We start from the raw sequence: 18,205 nt of genomic DNA on the forward strand, positions 1-18,205 counted from the left end.
TGGCTTGTAGGTTAAGTTAGGGGAGAGGGAAGTTTAATTTAGTTGGTGTCCATATCTTATGCTCGCTGGAGGAACTGGCCGCTGATATACAAAGGCTCCCTTCCGAACTTTTATAAGGACTAAATTACACCCGGAACAATTCTTATTTCTTTCAATTGTACTAAAGTAAACTTTTACATAGTCTTGAGTAACATTACAGCATCATATATTTACTCACTATAACTTCTGTCAGTCTACAAATTTCATTTTACAATGAATTGGGCCCAGCTAGCCAGAAAGGGGACAAAGATGACAAGATTCAAACGTAGTTAAAAAGGCTACTTACAAATATTGTCCGGGGCAGATTTACTCTTGGTGGCAGCTTCTCTTCTTATACTGTCCACAGTATCTCTTAAATTCACATTATTCAGAGTTACCTTCTCTAGTTTCTTTGACTTAATACGTAGGCCAAGATACAAAGTAGCCATGATGAGTGCTTTGTTTACATTAGTAAGCAAAAGTGGGTAGTACAATCTTTCTATCCGAAGATAGTACCTGAACATAAGAAATGTTTATCGACTAGTAAGGCCAGGTATAATAACAGACGATGCTTTCGGATTTGTTTATCTGGAGGTATTTGTACACGAAAATACATAAAGAAGGTTTGTATAGTGTTTCAATGTTCACTTATCAATTGAATATATCACTATTACAGTAGTAGACGTGTGGGTGGATATATGATAGAGGCCACCTGTATGTATAGTGACGGTTGACGAAGAATAGGGCTGTTTAAGGGGCATGGCTTGTAGGTTTGGTAAGAAGGAGTGAAATTAGTTAGTATCCCTTTTTTATGCACGTTTGGGGGAGCTGACCACTCATATATAATGGTCCCGACCTGTATCGATAGGACCTTATTACTGATAATCATAATAGACCTATCACTGTATCAGTCCGTGACTGGACCCGTGGGTTTGAATGACTGCACAGACATTGAAAAAAAAAAATTCTCATTCCTACATATTATTATTATTATTATTATTATTATTATTATTATTACTTGCAAAGCTACACCCCTACTTGGAAATGCAGGATGCTAAGAGCCTAGGTGCTCCAATATTGAAAATACCCCAGTGAGGATAGGGAGCAAGGAAAAATAGAATATTTTGAGAACAGAAACATTAAGATAAATATCGCCTATATAAACAAAACAGGAGTAAGAGATTAAGATAGTGTGCCCGAGTGTACCTTCAATCAAGAGAACTCTACTCCAAGGTAGTGGAGGACCATGGTACAGAGGCTATGGCACTACCCAAGAATAGAGAATATTGAAGTAAAATATTGTATAATATTGTATCTAACCCATTTCAGAATTTTGCGATAGAGGGGTAAAAATGGGTAATTTTCACTTTTTTGACTTTTCTCGACTGATATACATATCTGGTTGCCAGACATAGAAACAATTTTTGCGCCACATTGAGTTGGTATAGAATTTGAGCCCCATACATAGTATAATCAGAATTATGAATAATATTGTATCTAACCCATTTCAGAATTTTGCATTAGAGGAGTAAAAATTGGTAAATTTCACTTTTTTGACATTTCTCGACTGATATACATATCTGGTTGCCAGACATAGAAACAATTTTTGCGCCACATTGAGTTGGTATAGAATTTGAGCCCCATACATAGTATAATCAGAATTATGAATAATATTGTATCTAACCCATTTCAGAATTTTGCATTAGAGGAGTAAAAATTGGTAAATTTAACTTTTTTGACATTTCTCGACTGATATACATATCTGGTTGCCAGACATAGAAACAATTTTTGCGCCACATTGAGTTGGTATAGAATTTGAGCCCCATACATAGTATAATCAGAATCATGAATAATATTGTATCTAACCCATTTCAGAATTTTGCATTAGAGGAGTAAAAATTGGTAAATTTCACTTTTTTGACATTTCTCGACTGATATACATATCTGGTTGCCAGACATAGAAACAATTTTTGCGCCACATTGAGTTGGTATAGAATTTGAGCCCCATACATAGTATAATCAGAATCATGAATAATATTGTATCTAACCCATTTCAGAATTTTGCATTAGAGGAGTAAAAATTGGTAAATTTCACTTTTTTGACATTTCTCGACTGATATACATATCTGGTTGCCAGACATAGAAACAATTTTTGCGCCACATTGAGTTGGTATAGAATTTGAGCCCCATACATAGTATAATCAGAATCATGAATAATATTGTATCTAACCCATTCCAGAATTTTGCATTAGAGGAGTAAAAATTGGTAAATTTCACTTTTTTGACATTTCTCGACTGATATACATATCTGGTTGCCAGACATAGAAACAATTTTTGCGCCACATTGAGTTGGTATAGAATTTGAGCCCCATACATAGTATAATCAGAATCATGAATAATATTGTATCTAACCCATTTCAGAATTTTGCATTAGAGGAGTAAAAATTGGTAAATTTCACTTTTTTGACATTTCTCGACTGATATACATATCTGGTTGCCAGACATAGAAACAATTTTTGCGCCACATTGAGTTGGTATAGAATTTGAGCCCCATACATAGTATAATCAGAATCATGAATAATATTGTATCTAACCCATTCCAGAATTTTGCATTAGAGGAGTAAAAATTGGTAAATTTCACTTTTTTGACATTTCTCGACTGATATACATATCTGGTTGCCAGACATAGAAACAATTTTTGCGCCACATATAGTTGGTATAGAATTTGAGCCCCATACATAGTATAATCAGAATCATGAATAATATTGTATCTAACCCATTCCAGAATTTTGCATTAGAGGAGTAAAAATTGGTAAATTTCACTTTTTTGACATTTCTCGACTGATATACATATCTGGTTGCCAGACATAGAAACAATTTTTGCGCCACATTGAGTTGGTATAGAATTTGAGCCCCATACATAGTATAATCAGAATCATGAATAATATTGTATCTAACCCATTTCAGAATTTTGCATTAGAGGAGTAAAAATTGGTAAATTTCACTTTTTTGACATTTCTCGACTGATATACATATCTGGTTGCCAGACATAGAAACAATTTTTGCGCCACATTGAGTTGGTATAGAATTTGAGCCCCATACATAGTATAATCAGAATCATGAATAATATTGTATCTAACCCATTCCAGAATTTTGCATTAGAGGAGTAAAAATTGGTAAATTTCACTTTTTTGACATTTCTCGACTGATATACATATCTGGTTGCCAGACATAGAAACAATTTTTGCGCCACATATAGTTGGTATAGAATTTGAGCCCCATACATAGTATAATCAGAATCATGAATAATATTGTATCTAACCCATTCCAGAATTTTGCATTAGAGGAGTAAAAATTGGTAAATTTCACTTTTTTGACATTTCTCGACTGATATACATATCTGGTTGCCAGACATAGAAACAATTTTTGCGCCACATTGAGTTGGTATAGAATTTGAGCCCCATACATAGTATAATCAGAATCATGAATAATATTGTATCTAACCCATTTCAGAATTTTGCATTAGAGGAGTAAAAATTGGTAAATTTCACTTTTTTGACATTTCTCGACTGATATACATATCTGGTTGCCAGACATAGAAACAATTTTTGCGCCACATTGAGTTGGTATAGAATTTGAGCCCCATACATAGTATAATCAGAATCATGAATAATATTGTATCTAACCCATTCCAGAATTTTGCATTAGAGGAGTAAAAATTGGTAAATTTCACTTTTTTGACATTTCTCGACTGATATACATATCTGGTTGCCAGACATAGAAAAAATTTTTGTGCCACATATAGTTGGTATAGAATTTGAGCCCCATACATAGCATAATCAGAATCATGAATAATATTGTATCTAACCCATTCCAGAATTTTGCATTAGAGGAGTAAAAATTGGTAAATTTCACTTTTTTGACATTTCTCGACTGATATACATATCTGGTTGCCAGACATAGAAACAATTTTTGCGCCACATTGAGTTGGTATAGAATTTGAGCCCCATACATAGTATAATCAGAATCATGAATAATATTGTATCTAACCCATTTCAGAATTTTGCGATAGAGGGGTAAAAATGGGTAATTTTCACTTTTTTTACTTTTCTCGACTGATATACATATCTGGTTGCCAGACATAGAAACAATTTTTGCGCCACATTGAGTTGGTATAGAATTTGAGCCCCATACATAGTATAATCAGAATCATGAATAATATTGTATCTAACCCATTCCAGAATTTTGCATTAGAGGAGTAAAAATTGGTAAATTTCACTTTTTTGACATTTCTCGACTGATATACATATCTGGTTGCCAGACATAGAAACAATTTTTGCGCCACATTGAGTTGGTATAGAATTTGAGCCCCATACATAGTATAATCAGAATCATGAATAATATTGTATCTAACCCATTCCAGAATTTTGCATTAGAGGAGTAAAAATTGGTAAATTTCACTTTTTTGACATTTCTCGACTGATATACATATCTGGTTGCCAGACATAGAAACAATTTTTGCGCCACATTGAGTTGGTATAGAATTTGAGCCCCATACATAGTATAATCAGAATCATGAATAATATTGTATCTAACCCATTCCAGAATTTTGCATTAGAGGAGTAAAAATTGGTAAATTTCATTTTTTTGACATTTCTCGACTGATATACATATCTGGTTGCCAGACATAGAAAAAATTTTTGCGCCACATTGAGTTGGTATAGAATTTGAGCCCCATACATAGTATAATCAGAATCATGAATAATATTGTATCTAACCCATTTCAGAATTTTGCATTAGAGGAGTAAAAATTGGTAAATTTCACTTTTCAATATTAAACTTACCCGATAATCATGTAGCTGTCAACTCCGTTGCCCGACAGAAATCTAAGGAGGGATACGCCAGCTATCACAATACTAGAAGGGGGTGTACTAACAGCGCCACCTGTGGCCAGGTACTCAAGTACTTCTTGTTGACACCTCCTCAATTATTCCTCTGTCGTGCCTCCGGCTAGACGTTCTGGGATACGCTCATGGTCTTCGAGTTTATTCTCGCTTATTTGGTGATGTATTCTCTTTGATTTACGGCTGTCGCATTACTGGAAACCTTCTGATATTAGCTAGATAGCTTTTATTTAATTCAGTTTAACGGTTAACGAATTTTTGCTTGTTTTTTGGATCTCCCTTTGACTTCTCTTGAAAACAAAATGTCTGACATTTCGCAAGCCCCCTCCCATAGACGTTGTAGGTCTTGCAATAGACGTATTCCGAAGGTCTCGGTAGATCCTCACACCGCTTGTTCTGACTGTAGGGACAGACCCTGTCAGTTAGAAAATCGATGTGAGGAATGCGCCGGTCTTTCGGAATTGGATTTTGTCCGACTTTTAAAGTATTCTTCTAAGTTAGAGAGAATTAGAGCTAGGAGGAGTTCTTCTCACTCTTCTTTATTTTCCTCATCTCATGATCCTCTTCCTGATCCTACCCCTGTAGTGGCTACCCCCGATCCTACTGTGTGCCCTCCGCCTGATATGTCAGTGGTTTTACGTGCTATTCAGGCTTTAGGCGATAAGGTAGAGTCAGTGGTAAGTGACCATAAGTCTCTGATGGCCGAAGTGAAAGAGTTGAAGGCCAAGAGTGCAGTGGGTGAAGTTAGTGCCAGTGCTGTGACGAGTGCTAGTGTCGGTGCAGTGCCTTGTACTAGTGTTAGTGCCAGTGTGGGGCGTGGGGATTTTTCTGTGCGAGCCAGTCGTTCTCCCAGTCCGGGACCTCTTGCAAGCTCCCAAGCCCAGGGGAGAAGCAATGTCGAAGGGCATAAGGGTTCGGCAGGCCTTGTTAGGCGCACAGAATCATCCTCAGTGGTTGCGGGCGTGTCTACCACAGACCGTCACTCCCACTTGCAGACGATTGAGCCCGTCTTCCGCTCGTCCGCTGATCTTCTCTCGGGGAAGAATCGTTGGTCTCAGGTCTCTAGACCTCTTAAACGCAGAGTCCAACCCACGAGTGCTCAGCCAGGTTGCAGTCGTTGGCTCAGCTCTGACTCGCCTCAGTCTTCTAGCGATTGTACTCCGCCCAAGAGGAGTAAGGTACAACAGAGCTGCACCGGTGGTGCAACCACTGTTATGGCTTTACCTCAGTCTCCTGCACCTGTGGTGCACCCATCTCCTGCACCGGTTCAGCCTGTGCTGCACCCTCCTGCACCGGTGGTGCACCAACCTCCTGCACCCGTTCAGCCTGTGCTGCACCCGCCTGCACCGGTGGTGCACCAACCTCCTGCACCCGTTCAGCCTGTGCTGCACCCGCCTGCACCGGTGGTGCACCAACCTCCTGCACCCGTTCAGCCTTTGCTGCACCCGCCTGCACCGGTGGTGCACCAGCCTCCTACACCGGTTCAGCCTGTACTGCACCCGCCTGCACTCGCTGCACCCAGTCGCAGCTCCATCTGCCAGGCGTACGATGTTGAACCTCTTCCACCTGTGAGTCAGTCTGCTCAGCTGCTGCACCGAGCTCTACCCGTGCACCCTGATCCTGCTACTCAGACATCTCTGCTTGCTGGAACTTTACCTTGTTCTGCACAACCTCGATCTATTCACGCTTCACTCATACCACAGGAACAGGAACTTGCTGCACCTCCTCCTTCCACCTCTGTTGTTGTTCCTGCTCGTTCTGACTCTGCGGTTCAGCATTCGTATCCGATCCCGTCGCCTCATTCTGGGGTTGAGATTTCGGATGAGGAGGAAGCACACCTTGATCCCTCTTCGGACGTGGACGACTCCAGACCCTCTCCACAGTCTCTTGATTTTCGCAAGGTCTTGGCTCTTCTCAGGGAGGTTTATCCAGACCATTTTGTCTCAGCTATACCCCGCTCTCCACCATCTGAGTTTTCGCTGGGAGTGCAACAAGCTCAGTCTTCCTATACCAAGCTTGTCCTAGCTAGATCCTCCAAGAGGGCTTTTAGGATCCTAGGGGAATGGCTGCAGTCTAAGCAACTTCTTGGCAAGACTTCCTTCATGTTCCCTCCAACGAAGCTCACTTCGAAAGCGAGCGTTTGGTATGCCACAGGGGAAGCACCAGGCTTGGGAATACCTGCCTCTGCCCAGGCTGACTTCTCAAGTCTGGTAGACTCGCCTCGAAGATCTGCTATGAGACGCTCAAAAGTGTGTTGGACCTTTTCGGACTTGGATCACTTGCTTAAAGGAGTGTTTAGAGCGTTTGAAATGTTTAATTTTCTAGACTGGTGCCTGGGGGCCCTCAGCAAGAAAACCTCCCATACGGACAAAGATTCTGCCATGCTGTTAATGTCCTGTATGGATAAGGCCATCAGAGACGGATCGGGCGAGCTAGCGTCCTTGTTCGTGTCAGGGGTTTTGAAGAAAAGGGAACAGCTGTGTTCTTTCCTTTCCGCCAGCATTACCCCTTGCCAACGTTCACAACTTCTGTTTGCTCCTCTTTCGAAGTTTATTTTTCCCGAAGAGCTCATTAAAGATTTGTCGGCTGCTTTGATTCAGAAAGACACGCACGATCTTGTGGCTTCTTCGGCTCGTAAGTCTAAGGCTTCCACCTCAGCCCCTAAGACTTACCGCTCCCCAGTGACTGATACCCCTGCGACTAGATTCATACCGCCCTTTCGTGGTAGAGCCCCCAGCCGAGGAAGCTCCCGTCCAGACTCTTACAGAGGCAAGTCCAGGAAAGGATCCAAGCCATCCAAAGGAAAACACTGACTCTCCGATTCTCCAGACGACAGTAGGAGCCAGACTCAAGACCTTCTGGCGAGCTTGGGAGATGAGAGGTGCAGACGCACAGTCTGTCAGTTGGCTGAGGTTCGGTTACAGGATTCCATTCTTCCTTCAGCCACCTCTGACCACTTCGCCCATCAACCTCTCTCCCAACTACAAAGAAGAGGACAAGAGGCTAGCTTTGCACCAGGAGGTGTCGCTTCTTGTGCAGAAGAAGGCTGTGGTTGTAGTCCGGGACCATCAATCCCCGGGCTTCTACAACCGCCTCTTTCTTGTGGCCAAGAAGACAGGAGGTTGGAGACCTGTCCTGGACGTCAGCGCTCTCAACGAGTATGTCACCAAGCTGACGTTCACGATGGAGACGACCAAGTCGGTCTTGGCAGCGGTCAGACAGGAGGACTGGATGGTCTCATTGGACTTGAAAGATGCTTATTTTCACGTTCCGATTCATCCAGACTCCCAACCTTTCCTAAGATTCGTTTTCGGAAAGGTCGTCTACCAATTCCAAGCCCTGTGTTTTGGCCTAAGCACAGCTCCTATGGTCTTTACCCTTCTGATGAGGAATGTAGCCAAGTTCCTTCACTTGTCAAACATCAGAGCCTCCCTCTACCTAGACGACTGGCTGTTGAGAGCCTCCTCGAGTCGTCGTTGTCTGGAGAATCTTCATTGGACTTTAGACCTTATCAGAGACCTGGGTCTATTAGTCAATTTGGAAAAATCTCAACTCATTCCCTCACAATCCATCGTGTATCTGGGAATGGAAATTCAGAGTCAGAGTTTTCGGGCTTTTCCATCGGCCCCCAGGATAAGCCAAGCCCTAGAGTGCATCATGAGCATGCTGAAGAGGAACAGTTGCTCAGTGAGACAGTGGATGAGTCTCACAGGGACTCTCTCGTCCCTAGCCCTGTTTGTCGAGCTGGGCAGACTCCACCTCCGCCCTCTTCAATTCCACCTTGCAGCTCATTGGGACAAGAGTTCTACCCTGGAAGCAATCTCTATCCCTATCAACCAAGAGATGAAGACCACTCTCCTGTGGTGGAAGCACAACCTTCTTCTCAGAGAGGGTCTATCCTTGGCCATTCAGACCCCCAATCTTCATCTCTTCTCAGATGCATCGGACTCGGGCTGGGGTGCAACCTTGGACGGAAAGGAATGCTCCGGAATGTGGAACGAGGAACAACGATCTCTCCACATCAACTGCAAGGAACTGCTGGCAGTTCATCTAGCCCTGTTGAACTTCAAGTCCCTCCTGCTAGGCAAAGTGGTGGAGGTGAACTCGGACAACACCACAGCCTTGGCTTACATCTCCAAGCAAGGGGGGACCCATTCGAGGAGCCTTTACGAGATCGCAAGGGACCTCCTCATTTGGTCAAGAAGTCGAAACCTCTCTCTAGTCACGAGGTTCATCCAGGGCAATATGAACGTGTCAGCAGATCGTCTGAGCAGAAGGAATCAGGTCATTCCCACGGAATGGACCCTCCACAAGAGTGTGTGCAACAGACTTTGGACCTTGTGGGGTCAACCTACCATAGATCTGTTTGCCACCTCCATGACCAAGAGACTTCCTCTGTTTTGTTCTCCTGTTCCAGACCCTGCAGCAGTTCATGTGGATGCCTTTCTACTGAACTGGTCCCATCTCGACCTGTACGCATTCCCTCCGTTCAAGATAATCAACAAGGTTCTGCAGAAATTCGTCTCGCACGAAGGGACAACGGCTGACGCTGGTTGCTCCCCTTTGGCCTGCAAGAGAATGGTTCACAGAGGTACTACAATGGCTAGTAGACTTCCCCAGGACTCTACCTCTAAGAGTGGACCTTCTACGTCAACCTCACGTAGACAGGTTACATCCAAACCTCCACGCTCTTCAACTGACTGCCTTCAGACTGTCGAAAGATTCGCTAGAGCTCGAGGCTTTTCGAAGGAGGCAGCCAGGGCTATTGCCAGAGCAAGGAGGGTTTCCACTCGTAGGGTCTACCAGTCTAAGTGGGAGGTCTTCCGAAGCTGGTGTAGAGCCAATTCAATATCCTCTACCAATACCTCTGTGACCCAAATAGCTGACTTCCTGCTTCATCTTAGAAATGAGAGATCCCTTTCAGCTCCTACGATTAAGGGATATAGGAGTATGTTGGCCTCAGTTCTCCGCCATAGAGGTTTGGACCTGTCTTCCAACAAGGACCTTCAAGACATTCTTAAGTCTTTTGAGACGTCTAAAGATCGTCGTCTTTCCACTCCAGGCTGGGAATTTAGACGTAGTCTTAAGGTTCCTTATGACATCTAGGTTCGAACCTCTCCAGTCAGCTTCATTCAAGGACCTTACCCTCAAGACTCTTTTTCTCGTTTGCCTGGCAACAGCTAAAAGAGTCAGTGAGGTTCATGCCTTCAGCAAGAACATTGGTTTCACGACCGAGTCTGCTACATGTTCTTTCCAGCTTGGATTCCTAGCAAAGAACGAGCTTCCTTCACGTCCTTGGCCTAGATCGTTCGAGATACCTAGCCTTTCCAACATGGTAGGTAACGAACTCGAGAGAGTTCTTTGCCCTGTCAGAGCTCTCAAATATTATCTAAAGAGGTCTAAACCTCTCCGAGGACAGTCAGAAGCCTTATGGTGTGCCATCAAGAAACCCTCGAGACCCATGTCCAAGAATGGGCTTTCGTATTATATAAGGCTTCTGATCAGAGAAGCACATTCTCACTTAAAGGAGGAAGACCTTGCATTGCTGAAGGTAAGGACCCACGAAGTAAGAGCCGTAGCTACTTCGATGGCCTTTAATAAAAACCGTTCTCTGCAGAGTGTAATGGATGCAACCTATTGGAGGAGCAAGTCAGTGTTTGCATCTTTTTATCTGAAAGATGTCCAGTCTCTTTACGAGAACTGCTACACCCTGGGACCATTCGTAGCAGCGAGTGCAGTAGTAGGTGAGGGCTCAGCCACTACATTCCCTTAATCCCATAACCTTTTTAACTTTTCTCTTGAATTCTTTTGTTGTTTTTATGGTTGTTACGGTAGGCTAAGAAGCCTTCCGCATCCTTTTGATTTGGCGGGTGGTCAATTCATTCTTGAGAAGCGCCTGGGTTAAAGGTTGTGTAGAGGTCCTTTAGTAGGGGTTGCAACCCTATATACTTTAGCACCTTGGGTTGATTCAGCCTCCAAGAGGAACGCTGCGCTCAGTAAGGAAGACGAACTTAAAAAAGAGGCAGAGTAACGGTTCAATTCGACTTCCTTACCAGGTACTTATTATTTCATTTGTTATTAGAGATAACTGTTATATGAAATGTGGGGATACTTGGCTATCCTTTAATCTTGTTCACTGGTTTTCACCCACCCCCCTGGGTGCGAATCAGCTACATGATTATCGGGTAAGTTTAATATTGAAAAATGTTATTTTCATTAGTAAAATAAATTTTTGAATATACTTACCCGATAATCATGATTTAATTGACCCTCCCTTCCTCCCCATAAAGAACCAGTGGGATCGAGGAATAATTGAGGAGGTGTCAACAAGAAGTACTTGAGTACCTGGCCACAGGTGGCGCTGTTAGTACACCCCCTTCTAGTATTGTGATAGCTGGCGTATCCCTCCTTAGATTTCTGTCGGGCAACGGAGTTGACAGCTACATGATTATCGGGTAAGTATATTCAAAAATTTATTTTACTAATGAAAATAACATTTTTTTGACATTTCTCGACTGATATACATATCTGGTTGCCAGACATAGAAACAATTTTTGCGCCACATTGAGTTGGTATAGAATTTGAGCCCCATACATAGTATAATCAGAATCATGAATAATATTGTATCTAACCCATTTCAGAATTTTGCATTAGAGGAGTAAAAATTGGTAAATTTCACTTTTTTGACATTTCTCGACTGATATACATACCTGGTTGCCAGACATAGAAACAATTTTTGCGTCACATTGAGTTGGTATAGAATTTGAGCCCCATACATAGTATAATCAGAATCATGAATAATATTGTATCTAACCCATTTCAGAATTCTGCAGATTGATGGATAAAAACGGGTAACTTCAAAGTTGGGTTACTTAGGTTTCATACTGGTGCTAGTATTACGTTATGGGTTGGAGGTTAGCTGTGGAAAAAGACCGAGAATTTATCAACATAGGCTATAACACTTCAACGTCCAAATATCCTGAGCGGGATCTTTAAAACACTCTACTTTGTGGTATTCAAGGTGAACAAGTTCATGCTTGAATGAAATTTACTCTTTGGCAACTCATAGCTACACTCCTCTGCTCTTTGAATCAGCCAATCAAAAGCTGCCTGCCCCTCTCATCAAAACTGTTGGGGCGTTCGTAAGACACCTCAGGCATCCTCTGGGTTGGAAAAAGCGTCAAGACATATCGCAGCTACCTCCACAGATTTGCCCACCTCCCCCAACCTTCGTAATCATGGTAAGTACACAGTGACTGTGAGATAGTGAAGCCTACCTTTTGATGTGGATTTGCAGTGCTTTAGTGTTACTGAAGTGTCGTAGTGACTAATGAAAAAAGTATTGATCACATGCGGGATACTTAGGTCGAGTTTAGAGAGACCACGCTCATCCCACGTGGAACCTTTTGGACCGTAACGGTTAAACCAGCCAATAGAATACGACACCTAACAAATTTATTTTAGTGCTTGGTTTAGAAATTTTTTGAATATTTTTACTAAAAATGATAGTGATGATTTAGAGATGTTAGGTTCATGTGCATGTAAATTATTAACTTACAAGGGATTGATGATAGGTTTTTGTTAGGCAAAAGTTACATTTTTTCCATTACATGAATTTTAGAATTGTTTTTTTTATGTTTTTGCAGTTTCACAGCCATATGTTTTATGGGCATCGCAATGCTGCATTGGAGATTCAGGATTGTACACCATGGGTAGCCCCTGACGATGCCGAAGGAAGTGATGTGGACGAGGGCCCTTTGGACCGTTAACAGTGATGACGACGACCCTACCGATGTTCCTGACGCAGGCCTTACTCAGGAGGATGCCTTTGACCCTTCTATCTCTGGAGGGTTAGTATGAGAGAGAGGAGAGAGAGAGAGAGAGAGAGAGAGAGAGAGAGAGAGAGAGAGAGAGAGAGAGAGAGAGAGAGAGAGAGAGAGATATATATATCCTGTTTTAAAAATTGTTTTTAAAAGTCTTGTTGTTATAAGGGTTCTTTAAATTTTGTTGCTCTTTAAATGGTGTGTAAACAATGGGTATTTTTAAAACTTATTTGTTTTACTTGCATTCTCACTGACATACACATGCACACACATGCTCTCACACAAGCACACATTAATGCACTCACACATGCACACGCTAGCACACACAATGCACACACACAATGCACACACACATGCAGGACCCCACATGCACACACACAAGCACACATGCATGCACACACAAGCACACATGCATGCACACACAAGCACACATGCATGCACAAACACAAGCACACATGATTCATTTACTGTTTCACTAATGTTACTTTATTCTTGTTTCAGCTCGCAAGGTCAATGTTGTCCCTCAGGAGATGCCTGTGGAAGAGGAAGCTGAGGTTGAGCATAAGAGGTCTGTGCTGATGAATGGAAAAAGGACGACATTGATATCTAGTCCCTGCCAAACTTCATTCATCCACAGCCGACTTTTTGAGGGAACCTTATGAATATTTCTCCCCAGTTCTTCACAGCTTGAATTGTGGGAACACATTGTGTTCCAATCCAACCTGTATTCAAGACAGAAGGATGTAAGTAGCAACTTCCACATATCAGAAGAGGATCTTATGGTTTTCCTTTGCCTCATCATGTACATGGGCCTGGTTTCCCTCCCTAGCATAGTCGACTTCTGGGCCGTGAAGACCAGGAGTCCTCAAGTTGCAGACTTCATGTCCAGGAACCCGCTTCAAGTCAATTTGATCTTCCCTTCACTTCAACGACAATGACCAGGCAGCAACCACAGCCTCCCAAGATTGATTCTTCAAGGTGAGAGTCCCCCTTCACCGAGGTCAAAAGAGTTTCCTGAATTTCCCGAGACCCCTATCCACTCCATTGAAGTGATCGTCACCTACAAGGGCACAAGGGCCGGTAAACCTTCACCAGCATGTAGCCAAGAAGCCTGACAAGTGGGGGTACAAGTTGTTCTGCCGCTCCAGCGTGGCTAGATTTGTGCTGGATGTACGAGGAATGCAAGGTGGCCCTATGCCTCACTAAAAGTAGGAATTGCTTTGCTTCCTTTCATAAGGTTTGTAAGTAAGTGTGTACTGTATGTTTCAATTTTATAATTATGAGTAAGTTTTATTATATTTTGTGTATTTTTTTACTCTTTTTGTTTTGTATTGTATATTGTATTTCTTATATTAATTAAATTGTAAAGCCATCTCTGTGTTTCTGTTATACATTGGAACAAAAAAAAGTGATTCATCAATAATAATCATATGATTTGTGGGCAAATCAACTTTAGTATAAACATGAAAAAGTTTACCGTTATGGCCCAAACGATCCCCATATGAGATGAGCATGGTCCGCCTAAACTTGCCCAAGTTACCTATATGGGATATTTTATTGCATGCAATTATTTCACTAATTTTGAAACTTTTTTGAAAATACATAGGAGTAAAAAGGTCCTTGATATTTACCAATATAATAACCTACTAAAAGGATTTTTTAAAGTTTCCCATAAAACCTAGGGTGGACTTTAAAGGGATAATGTGTTTTACGATTGCTTGTCGCAGTTACAGGGAATATTAGAGTTGAAGTTCTGTCTTAGGTAGGCTTGTTTCTGGACAATTGCAATAGGTAGTGTTGCAGAGGTTCATCTGTCAGTTGCCGACAGTTGTTGTCTTTCCGGTCTGTTGTGCTGCTGTGGCCTTGTCGATATCGATGATGATTTGCCAGTTGCATAGATATCCTAGTTGCAGTCTGCAAATAATGACTGCAACTTAGCGGGGAATATTTCTTGTAATAGGATACGGGATTAGGTTAGTTGCTTTGATGTACCATTTGGCCAATCTGGAGCATCAAGAAAGGCTAGCCTTACTTCACTTGTCTTTTGCATGTTGTAAAAGGCTATCCTTTGATTCTTGATGGTTTTCAGTGATGTTGAAAGTGATATTGATTGTCTAGCACATTATTGCAGACTTGGCTAGGTAATCGGCCTCGTCATTTCCAATGATTCCAGTGTGTTGGAATTCAATTCAGGATGATCAGCCTATTGTTGCTTTGGTGACCTAATGCTAGATACAGTACTGAATTGCTGTGATTAGGTAGACATTTTCAGTGGGTTCTTTTTTGCTGAGAGCCCGAATGGCTCCTCTTGAATCCGTGTGGATTGTTGTATTTCATCCAGGTAGACTGGCCGAGTGTTCTAGGTGTTTTGGCAATCGCCACTAGCTCAGTTTGCAGGGTGGAGGCGTGGTTGGAAAGCCTCCAGTTTTCTCTGTAGCCTGATGGAGAAATGATTGTTGCTGCTGCTGCTGTGTAAGGATATCATAATCCAGTGATCCATCAGTATAGCAGATGTTCAAGGCGTAGGTGTTGCCGATTGCATTTTCGGCTGCTGCTGTAAGTTGTTCTGGCGTGCAGAGAGCTTTGCTTGCTGCTGGGAGGATGGTAAAGTTGTACTGGAAGGGGTTTGGTGACCACGGGGCCGAAGTGATGTAGCCATTGTGCTTTTATTTCTTATAGGCCTTCATTTTGCATTTGCATTCCTCTAAGTGTATCCAGCAGTCTCTTTGCGTGTGTCCTTGGAGGATCAATCTCCTCTGCCAAGGATAAGGTGTCAATTGAGGTTGTTGTTCAGAAGTCTCTGTCTGCTTTGAATGACTTGAATATAATGCTGCAATTTCTGATATCTATCCTAGCCGAAATGAAAATTTGTTTAGTTTCATCTCTTTAGAAGCAGTCTTCGCCATATTTGAGAGCTTCTGATGAGTCTCATGACATTGTTTTCGTACCACTTCTAAGGAAGCTTTTTGAGTTTCACTCACTGAGGTGACTGTAGGTGCTGCATAGTCGATGTGGGATTGAATTGTTAAATGTAGAACAGCCTTAGGAGGCTGTTTGATACTCCTTATTTAAGGGAGTCCGTTCATTTTATGGCTGAGAGGCGAATTTTTGTTTTCTCTCTGAAATAGGTTAATTCGCTGGTAGGTAATAGAGTTTTATTGATGATTACTCCTAGATACATAAAATGGGGGATAAAAATAAGTAATTTTCATGTTTTTTACTTTTATTGAAAAAAATAATAATCTCTGTCAGACGTAGAAATAATATTTTCGACATATTGGGATGGTATAAAAATTAAACCACATATGTAGTATAATAAAAATTATGTATAATATTGTATCTAACCCCATTTCAGAATTCTGCAGATTGAGGGGTAAATATGGGTAGTTTTCAAGTTATTTTTTACTTTTCTTGAAAAAAATACATATCTGGTTGCCAGACATAGAAATGATTTTTGCGCAGCATTGACTTGGTATATAATTTGATCCACATACATAAGTTTAAACCAAATCTTGTATAATATTGTAGATAACCCATTTCAAAATTCTGCAGGACTAAGGGGTAGAAATGAGTAATTTTCACATTTTTTACTTTTCCCAACTAAACTACATCTGGTGGCCAGACATAAAAATAATTTTGAAGACTCATTGAGCTTGTATAGAACTTGAAACCACATACATAGTATAATGAGAATCTTGTATAATATTGTATCTAACCCATTTCAGAATTCTGCAGATTGGGGGATAAAAATGGGTAATTTTCACTTTTTTTACTTTTCTCGAAAAAAATACATCTCTGGTTGCCAGGACAGAAATGTTATTGGCAATTTGAGTTTACATTTAACCTATTAATATACAGTATGGACTCATATGTTTGCTTGGAAATCATTTTAACTCAAGATAATTTTTATTATAGTACTTTAATTATAGCAAAAATTACATTGACTATAAATTTCAATCAAAAGGCCATCTTTATACTTAAAGGTGTTTTTTTTTTTTTAACCACAAAAAATTTATTGGACATTTGAATTTATATTTAACCTAACAATACATGACTTGACTGTTCACATGTAAATACCATTGAGTCAAGATGATTTTTTTTTTCAGTATAATACTTCAATAAATATTATGGGGTGATCTGGTAGCAGCAGCATCTGAGGTGATCTGGTGTCAGCGGCATGTGGCGTGCCCTCTTGGCAGTGGCATCTTGCATGACCTGGTGGCAGCGGCATCTGGCAAAAATCACCTTGACTATAAATTTCAATCAAAAGGCCATCTTTTATACTTAAAGGTGCTTTTTTGAACCACAAAATATTATTGGACATTTGAATTTTTATTTAACTTTACAATACATGACTTGACTGTTCACATGTAAATACCTTTGAGTCAGGATGATTTTTTTTTTCAGTATAATACTTCAATAAATATTATGGGGTGATCTGGTAGCAGCAGTATCTGGGGTGACCTGGTGACAGCGGCATCAGTCATGACCTGGTGGCAGCGGCATCTGGCAAAAATCAACTTGACTATAAATTTCAATCAAAAGGCCATCTTTATACTTAAAGGTGCTTTTTTGAACCACAAAATATTATTGGACATTTGAATTTATATTTAACTTCACAATACATGACTTGGACTGTTCACATGTAAATACCGTATATACTCGTGTAATGTTCGATTTTTGAAGGCCTATTTTTCTCAGTTAAAAAAGTAAGGGTCGAACATTACACGAGATATATATTTGAAAAAGTAAAAATTTCTGGCCTACCGGTAGGTAAACGTAAGCTAGGCCTACGCGAAAATTACCCTAGGCTATGCTACCTACCGGTAGGTAATCGTAGGCTATGCTTACACGTATATAAGGTTACCTATTGGTAGGTAAACATTAGGCTAGGCCTATATATACAGTACTAACCATTGTTCATTTAACACCAGACATATTATTAGCATGGATTTTATTTCCTAAACCATCATAAATAGTTTTTTTCTGCTAGGAGTAATGACTTAACCATAACGCAGCAGGTATGAAGCTAGCAAACTGTCGGGTTGCGTATGTTATAACGTGATATGGTTAATGAAAAAAATAAGGCTCATTTTATTTTACTTGGTATTGTATATTAATTGATATTAATAATAAACCGCAAAAATTTTTCTTAATTGAATCCACATTTTTTTTTTCTCCAAGTTCGAACGCTAGTTTCGGTAACCTCCAAACATTTTTACGGTTTAAACGTTATTTGTCGTTTCAGCGGACAGCGGCTGCAATCATTTGAAGCTTGAATTTGCAGTAAATTTTTTATATTTCTTGGTAGACATCTTGATGGGTTATGAGTAAATTCTTATTCATATATATTGCGAGGAAAAAAATGATTAGCATAACGGGTAATTATAATCACCGTAATTACCTGCCAATTACCGGTAATGGTAATTTGTTACTCAAAACGATGAACTAATTTTGTTT

At 40.8% G+C, this 18,205-nt stretch overlaps 1 protein-coding gene and 2 long non-coding RNA genes across 4 annotated transcripts in view; 1 reads left to right on the forward strand and 2 right to left on the reverse strand.

The window, feature by feature from the left end:
* The window catches only part of LOC137654675 (ubiquitin-like protein 7), a 168,474-nt gene extending 167,965 nt beyond the window's left edge, over positions 1-509 (reverse strand). Inside the window, exon 1 of one of the 2 annotated variants that reach the window (XM_068388539.1) lies at positions 326-509. In XM_068388539.1, coding sequence (XP_068244640.1) covers positions 326-467 — 142 coding nt within the window. In that variant the 5' untranslated portion in view covers positions 468-509. The remainder of the gene's footprint in view (positions 1-325) is intronic. The other variant, XM_068388538.1, reaches the window with a different exon arrangement.
* LOC137654676 (uncharacterized) lies at positions 507-11,901 on the forward strand. The gene is made up of 2 exons (XR_011046675.1): positions 507-641; positions 11,746-11,901. It is a non-coding gene; the product is annotated as an uncharacterized lncRNA (long non-coding RNA).
* Positions 11,902-16,767: 4,866 nt separating this feature from the next.
* On the reverse strand, positions 16,768-17,367 carry LOC137654323 (uncharacterized). Its single transcript, XR_011046591.1, has 2 exons — positions 17,124-17,367; positions 16,768-16,976 (listed from the first exon to the last, which is right to left on the reverse strand). It is a non-coding gene; the product is annotated as an uncharacterized lncRNA (long non-coding RNA).
* Positions 17,368-18,205: the final 838 nt, after the last annotated feature.

This window comes from Palaemon carinicauda, chromosome 15 (assembly GCF_036898095.1).
Source record: "Palaemon carinicauda isolate YSFRI2023 chromosome 15, ASM3689809v2, whole genome shotgun sequence".
Lineage (NCBI taxonomy): Eukaryota > Metazoa > Arthropoda > Malacostraca > Decapoda > Palaemonidae > Palaemon > Palaemon carinicauda.